We start from the raw sequence: 8,665 nt of genomic DNA on the forward strand, positions 1-8,665 counted from the left end.
ATTAATCAGTTATGTGTCCGAGGATAATTCAAGGGTCATAGATATGCATAGCTGCAGCATTAACAAGTCGGAAATTAATACAGAAGCTAGAAAAAATACTGTATCTTAAAATGCAGTCATATTTCCGTAAAACATGAATAAGATCGAGGTGCAGTCGATATATTATTAAGTGAATTTCTGGCTACTGACTTATTATAGCAACAGATGAACATCTGAGAGGAAGTAAACAAAACACAATCCAAAAGCAAATCCTACTGTTTACACAGCACATATACAGTACATTTATCAGATGGACCTTCAACATTTCACGCTACAGTTTCTAGTTGAACTTGGAGGTAACCCTACAGGAGATACAGACACACGACACCATCATATAAATAAATATTTATTCTTAAAATATGAACACAAAGTAAACCCCATCCTCATCCAAAAACAATCCAAGGCCACTGACAAAATCTTAATTTTCTTATGTTCGTACTGACAAACCAAAGAGGGTCAGCCCAACATTTGTGTCCTCAAAGGCACGTCCCCAATCTTTGAGCTGCATACAACAAAAAGTCTGTCAAGGATTTTGCCAGCTTTTTTTTGGGATTGTTGTGGACTTAAATTCCTTGTATCACAGCAGCCTTTCTAAAAATTGGCAACACATGGTGAGATTTTTATAGGCGTTTGTTTGCAATACAATTGCCAGTGCAAGTGAAAACTGCAAAACAGTTGTGATGCTGTCACAGATTTGGAGCTTATTATCATGAGCATTCGGGGGGGGGGGGCGTTATCTCACACCTGTTAATGACCGTTAGGTAACATTAGTGGTGTGATGCTAACAGCTAGCCGTGTGATGCTAACAGTTAGCCCTGTCACTGTGTGTGTGACTCTATCTCAGGCACAGAGCTCTGGTCCTACAGCAGCAGTGTCATGATACACACAAAGACAGAGAGAGGGGCTGAGCAAATCATTACATTGCTTGCAGCTCTACAATGACATTAGATTTTCTGTGCTTTAAATATTCAACTTTGCAGTAAAGTTGCGGTGACTGGACAAAACTGCAATGTCGTGCAGAATTCAAGGGAATTGGCTGAATTTGCATTAGACGTAACAATATCGTCACATTCTGCAAAGACTGAGTGGACTCTTGTCTTGAGGAGTTTGTCCCTCTGTGGTTGGTTATGTGCTTGAAGAGTGGTTGTTTCATCCCAGCAGTCTATAAGTCTGTGCACTCATCTCTGCATAGTACAGCCATGCCAAATGCCACTGTGCACTTATCATCATTTCATCTTGACTTGTAGAGCATCTATTAGATCTACAATCTCTACAAAGTAGCCACTCTCCTCTCCTAGAATCATTTCTGACTGGATCATTTCCTGGTACTGGTGTTTGAGAGAGTGCAGAGAGCCCAGCAGAGAGCTGTCTGAGCGGTACTGATCCGAACACACAGGAGCCATCGCCAACAAAGCCCGCAGAGCCTGAAAGACAAATGACACAAACACTTACAACAAGATCATTTAATACACTATGTTAAATTTGTTCAGGCAGTTTGGGTTTCCAAAAGGGTAACTCTTATTTCAACCTGAACCTATTTTCCCATGTTTTTGTGTCTGCAGCCCCATTTACACTGCCTGTTGAGGGCAGGACTGTTGCACTGTTATGCCACCTCACCGGTCTTTAAAAAGAGGTACAATCGTGGTATGGGGGGGACAGAGTTGTCTTGCCTTTGAGCCAGTAGCGGAGGTAGTAACAGTTCTGAAACTTTGTCTGAGTAAAAGGAATACCCGGCAGGACAGGACCATCAAAGGGACAGGTGTGACATTTTGACAACATATTATGTGTTTAACCCTCAGCTGGGAGATTTAAAAGCACCGGATAGCAGTTAGCAGCTAACACAAAGTAGAACAGAAGTTAAAAATGTCTTCAAATTGGGAAAACAATGAGGTCCAGGAGCTCGTTTGCCTCCAAGCAGAGGACGAGATCAGCCACCATATAACAGGGAAGGTAAATGATCCTTATTGCCATGTTAATGCTATTGTTTATAATCCACTGCTGACACATATGTTAAATGTCACCCTCAAGGCAAATGCTGTGGGTTAAGTGACAAATGAGAAAAACACTTTTTATATGGTTTCTAGTATCGAGAGAGAGAGAGAGAGAGAGAGAGAGAGAGAGAGAGAGAGAGAGAGAGAGAGAGAGAGAGAGAGAGAGCGCGCTGCAGTGTAACCAATCGGGAGCATGTTTGCATGGTGCATATAGTAGAAATTTTCCTCATAGGCTTTCTCTCAGAGAACCCTTTCTGACAGAAATCAATTCATTTTAACTAAAACCACAACTTTTTTCCCAAAGCCCTCCTAAAAATCTTCTCCCAACTGTGTGCACTGTCAATTAATGTCCACTAAAAGTGCTTGTTTTTGCCATTGACAGGCTCAGATTATAAATCTTAGTGTCTGACAACATTACGGAAAGATCCCTACAGAGATAGATCTGTTTGTTAAAGAGTAAGATCCTTTCTGTTTAACCAGATACAGCCCCAAAATCGCTATCTTTAAACCCACCAGACTCCCATTAAAAAAAAACAATAGTTTTATCATTGTAAAACACACTTCATTCGAAGTTGACAAAAACAAAACAAAAAACTTACAAAAGTCGTCTTGGTTCATCTTTCCACTGATCCAACATGCACCAACTCTAATTTAATTGAAATAAACTCTTAGTTCACCCAGTTGAATGTGAAAATATGCTGGCTCTATGCACACTAAAATAACTGTTATTCAAATCTGGTGGATTTGCTGATAGTGGTTTCGGGTTGTTTCTGGTTAAACAAAAAGGATCTTACTCTTTAACAAAAAGGTGCATGGATCCTTCAAATACATTGTCAGACACTTAGAACAACAATCTGAACCTGTCAGTGGCAAAAACAAGCACTTTTAATGGACATACACTTACTGTGCGAACATGCCTCAAGTGGTTACACTGCAGCCTGTATTGCGGTCCTTGTCTACTCGTCACTTAGACACCAAAACATGGGAAAATAGGGTCCAGGATGGAAAATACCAAAGTTTCCCTTTAAAGGCAAATACTGGTTATTTACCATTTTAAGCTGATTATCATTTGTGTTAATCATCAGTTATTCACCTCCACTATCTCAAAGTAAGTCTACCTTCTCTCTGTAGTCATGCTCAGTGGACTCCAGCAGCTGTGGGACCAGACTGCACCAGCCCTTCTCCAGCAGCTCCCCCTGCAGAGACACCCTGGCATACTGACGCACCCGCTCCTCATGGGAGGCATCCAGCATCGGGTCCAGACCTGCCTGTGAGATCAGCTCCTGGTGGAGCAAGAGGGACAAGTATCACCTAGGAAGTCTTATTCTGTATCCTCTTCAAGGGCCAGTGGAACCCATTCAGTCTGAACCATTAAACAAAAATCATTCTAGTACATCTCTAAAAATAAACCTTAGACTAACGGTTTGTTTGTCATACCTTCTCACTGATCATATCATATAACATGGTGACAATGCGTGTTCGCAGAACTCCACCACCATCTGCCCTGAACAGCTCTGAAAGGACCTGCAGCCCTCCATGTGACAGGAAGTGGCGCTGGGCGTAAGGGAAGTTACGTAAGAGGGAGGCCACTGCAAACAGAACCTGACAGGAGGACGGTCACACACACAGAAAACATGACAGCTGAATTTAATGTGTTCGTACACACCTCCTTGTCAATAAATTGTAATGTGAGCTTGTGTTTGTACCTTTTTTTTGACTCTGAGTGGCTGTGTAGTGGCCAGTATGGTTAGGAGTGTCTGAAGAGCCCCGCTCTCCACAACCTTCACCTGGACCGCCGGGTTACTGCAGGACAGTGAGAAGCACTGTTAGCAACTGTTCGAAACCTCACAGTGATATTGATGCAGATGCAGAAGACACAAGTCATACTATACAGCCACATGTGTTTTGATAATAAACACAGAGGAGATATTGTACAGCTGCTTCATTGGTGAGATGTTAAGTGCATCAGTCAGATCTAACTTTAATACAACAAACATGCAGCAGTTTGTACCTGGACACAGCAGATCCCAAGACAAAGGCAGAGTTTTCCTGTAACCTGAAGTCTGAGCTGTTCAGACCATCTAGAACGAGCTGGAGACCCCCCATCGAACAAAGGGTCTGAGCATTATCCACCTAACACATACACACACACACACGGACACAAACACACTTAAACCTCAGAACACATCTGTAAGCTAATATCCTCAGAGTAGGTTTCAGTGTGTGTTCTGTCACCTGATGCACCAGATACTCCAGCTCCTGCAGGATGCTCAGCTTCTGCTCTGTGGTCGAGTTGCTGCTGTTAAACTGGTCCAGCAGCCGCCTCATTATCTACACACACAAAAACACACTTCATTCAGCTTAACAACTACAATATAGTCACAAGTTGATAAAAACAACATGTCGTGCAGCAGCTTAACAGTAAGCTGACTACATTGTAAGTTCTGAAACTATGTATTTCTGACTTGTGTATACTTTTTTGTTAAGTTCTTCTTTTATTGTGAAAAGTAAACAACGGAAGGTTCCTGATGATTCAGAGCAAGGAGCCTCCATGTTTACCATGATCACATCACTTTATTTCAGCTATCGGCTGTACATTACTGCAAACTATCTTATCTGTTAGCTGCCTTCCCCAGATAGTTAGCACAACTGCTGTCAAGGGCAAGTATTCGCCAGTTGCAAAATACTCCAAAGACCACTCCAGCAGCCATATATGTGTGAGTAATGTGATGTCAAATTTCACACCATGTTCGGTGTAAACACATGATTAGACTAGTATAATGTACCTGAACATCCGTCTCCACCTGCAGGTCCAGCTGAGCCAAGTCTCTCTTTAACTCCTCTATGGGACGAAACCTGGATGCCACAGAGTCCTACAAACACATGGCGAGGAGAGAACACAGTCAGCATAGTCTGAGTGTGATATCTTGGTTAGTTATGAATAAAAGGTGCACACTTTTTTAGAATATTACTAAAATTATATTTTTTAATGGTAAAAAAAAACCAAATTGTTAACATATTGTTAGTTTTAAAGGCACTTTTTTTCATTATGTCAGAAAGTACAGATGAGGCAAATAGCAATGATCATCTCGTTACAATGCAATGTTCTACTGGGAAACCTTTGGCCCTGGCATTCATGTGGGTGCCACTTGATGTGCTCCACCCACAACGCACCATGTGGAGGCCAGGTCGACACCTTAAGTTCTTTGTCACATTCCTCAAGCCATTCCTGAGCAGTTTCTGCAGTGTAGCATGGTGCATTGTCCTCCGTCCTCCTTCAGGGTGTACTTGGTCTGCAATGGTGTTTGGGTGGGTGGAGGTTGTGAAGTGGCATCCACATGAATGCCCGGATGAAAGGTTTCCAAGCAGAACATTGCATTGTGTCGAAATTATCAGTGTTATTTGCTTCGCCTGTCAGTGGTTTTGATGTTTTGGCTCATTGGTGTATATGTGTATGTATGCCGTAATCAACAGTCTTGTCACCTGTTGGTCTGTGTCTTTGGTCACTGGATTCAGGTCCTCCTTCATCTTCTTCAAGGCCTGTTTCAGTTCATCAGGATTGAAAAGGGACTGGATCTCTTCTTTCTCCCTGCAGAGACAGACTTTTACTGCTGTACACTGCTGCTTAAACAAAGTGTTCAATAGGTGAAATAAATGACTTCTTGAAGTCTCAGGTGTTTCTTTGGACCCATACCTGTGTTCCTGGGTCCAGTATTTGAGCTTCTCTTCACCCAGCCTGACCTCCCTCTGACCTGTCTGCAGATTCAGCCTCACATGGGAACCTGCTGGCACTGCCTGGCCTACACACAGTCACACAGACACACACAGACACACACAGACACAGACACACACACAGTAAGTCACGATATCTCAAACATCCACTTGGACTCAACAACGAACTGATTTAAGTTTTGGGGTCAAAAGTCAAGGGTCAAGGGACTATGACATAGTATCAGTACAGCTTTCAGTACCTTACCTGGTTTGAGTGTTTGCCATTCTTCAGTAGGCTGGACCACCTCTAAATCTCCACCATCTTCATCAACTGCCACCTCCTCTTCTTCATCACCAACAACTCCATCATCTTCTTCTGTATTCTCCACCACAGTTAAGGCAGACTCAGACTGCACACACACACAGGAAACAGCATCATTGCATCTCTGGTGCACTGACCATCAGCATTCTAGAAGTTTGGATGCTACCATAAAAAAAAAAAAATAGTAATTTTGATAAGGGTATATTCATAACGCATGTTTACATATCAGATGTGTATTAGTTTTTTTTGTGACTGGGTCTGTCTTATTTTTCCTGAAATGGTCTTGGATCAGTATATAAGACCTAATTTCCTTCTCAAAGTTTTAAATCATACCGGTATTTTTTGAAACTTCAGTATTGAGTCAATGCACCTCAAATAACATGACAATTGGCCACTTTGTTAGCATGCAGGCTGCTAACAAAGCTAGGAAAAAAAGAATACTTTACAGGACAGCTGAGCTCCAACTTACAGGTTTTAGGTGAATTTCCAAGCTTGTTGTAGATTTGTCATATATACAGTAACAGTTTCCTTTAGCACTCGACTTTTTGGGAGTCATATTCCCAAACTTTGAAACTACTCCAGGGGCTTGTCTTTTCTGACATCTTGCTAGCGAATCAGATGCAGTCAAACTCTCCCAGTTTCTTTTTTTTTCTCTTTTTCTTTTTTTTTTTTTTACATTTTATTGATAAACAACATAAACTCTGCCAGTTTTAGTTCTGTTGGATTGCTGTGACTGACATTAGACGAGCAAGTCGCAGTACCAAAAATTTCACCAGAAACCATTTAAACACTGACTTGGATGTTGATTACCATGGCAATGATCAAAGCATCATAGCATTCTGATCAGCCCTTGTGATCTTCAAAAATCAAAACTTTCCTAATGTCTCCTTCATGACTGACACTATCAGTCTTCTCAATTAGTCAAAGCTTTAATTTTACTTGAACACTTTAAATTGTCAGGTCTTTTCCTACTTATGTTCCAGACCTCATGATAATTATGGGGAACAGCATCTATTTTCAATATTCATATGTTATTCCTATGGTCTAAGACAGTCCCAAAAAACATTAGTAAACATGGACAAATTTCTCATAAATCCAAAAACTTGAGTGCTTAGAGCTCAAATTTGTGATGTCATAGGGTATAAAGTCTGAAGCTGCTCCATAGACAATGAATTGGGAAAGATGTTATAATGGACACCTGGGGAAATGTTCTCAGTATATGGGTACATTTTCTGTTTCAGAACTGAGAACATTACAATAGGATAAAGCTCATTTGGGTATAAACAAAACAACCAGTGCGTGGATCCACAAAATCAGGCTCCCAGTCATTGTCTATAGAGCAGCTCCAGACTTTATACCCTATGACATCACAAGTTTGAGACTTAGCTCTCTGGTTTCTGGCCTTGAGAGAAAGTAGCTCATGTTCCCAAATATTAATTGAACTTTCCTTGGTCATGATAATAACAAATTGGAATTCTTAATTTAGGTGGTGTTTCCCTGTAAGTTCAAGTTGCTGTTCCAACTCCTGGCTGTTTCTAAATATAGAAGTTTTACTTAACACACCTAGCTGCATGCTCCATCTGTCCCCACCCCAAAAAATGATGCAACATGGTGTAAAACATGGGAAAAAAGATGCATCATCCATAACAGCTCACCTTTTGGCCAAGAATGCTGACTATGTGACAGCAACACAGCACCAAGAGAAAAGCCAGGGTTAAGCAGCTCCATGAAGCTCCTGTGGCTCTCCTTGGTATCAGTTTCATGGTGACTGAAACACAGCAAAGCACAGTGGTACATCACTGCTACTGTCTCACATCCTGAAGCCTGACTGACAAACTGAGATCTGTCTGCTGAGTGAGGAACATTAACTTAACATCTCTCCAGGCCAAACTCCATTTACAAATATGATGTTTTAATATCACCCTGCTCTTCAGGCACAAAGCTACATTAGAAGTAACGTTACAAAGACATTATCGGCTACTGTCTTTTTGCCATATCAGTTTTACTTAGTCTCTTAGCGTTAGCTCCTGATAATACACTACATGAGTATATGTAAGTAAATAGTTGTTATAATGGACTCATAAGAGTCCAGATTTTGAATGGAGTTTGGTGTGACACAGCCTACCTTTCCGTGAATGACAGCGACGACACAGTGAGTGGCTAACAGGCAAACGTTCACTGACTGTACATAACAGTAAGAGTCACAGTACACCTGACGAGTTATTTACCTACCGGAGTAGCAGGTTAGTAACAACTCACCTGTTTGAAACGTGTCTTGACTTGGTTTATTCCACGTAAACACACTGACAGTTCCCACATACATCTGCCGCACGCTCTGACGGCTTTTATTTTGTCACTCTCAGCTCTCATTGGCCCACGTAGGTCATCTTCTTCTTCTTTACAAAGCTCTTACAGGATAGACAGTGAGCATTAGTGCCACCAGCTGGTAAGGAGCGGTATTAGGGTAAAGTCAGAAACGCTTTCTCTTAAACATCTGTAAATAGTTCGTTAATCGTTTTTTCTCTCTATAGAGTCATAAATACCTGAAACAACACACCACTACACAGGGGCGGATTATGAGACAATGGGCCCCTGGGCACAG

The 8,665-nt window shown here is 41.5% G+C and overlaps 1 protein-coding gene across 1 annotated transcript; it reads right to left on the reverse strand.

Moving 5' to 3' along the window:
- Positions 1-377: 377 nt before the first annotated feature.
- sil1 (SIL1 nucleotide exchange factor) lies at positions 378-8,445 on the reverse strand. The gene is made up of 12 exons (XM_033632699.2): positions 8,323-8,445; positions 7,719-7,831; positions 6,007-6,151; positions 5,725-5,830; positions 5,514-5,619; positions 4,817-4,903; positions 4,266-4,361; positions 4,042-4,163; positions 3,737-3,833; positions 3,468-3,632; positions 3,149-3,313; positions 378-1,463 (listed from the first exon to the last, which is right to left on the reverse strand). Exons 1-12 carry the CDS (start codon positions 8,384-8,386, stop codon positions 1,266-1,268), a joined length of 1,464 nt encoding a protein of 487 aa, XP_033488590.1. The 5' UTR covers positions 8,387-8,445; the 3' UTR covers positions 378-1,265.
- Between the last annotated feature and the right edge of the window lie 220 nt (positions 8,446-8,665).

The sequence above is a fragment of the Epinephelus lanceolatus genome, chromosome 7 (assembly GCF_041903045.1).
Source record: "Epinephelus lanceolatus isolate andai-2023 chromosome 7, ASM4190304v1, whole genome shotgun sequence".
Taxonomy (NCBI): Eukaryota; Metazoa; Chordata; class Actinopteri; order Perciformes; family Serranidae; genus Epinephelus; species Epinephelus lanceolatus.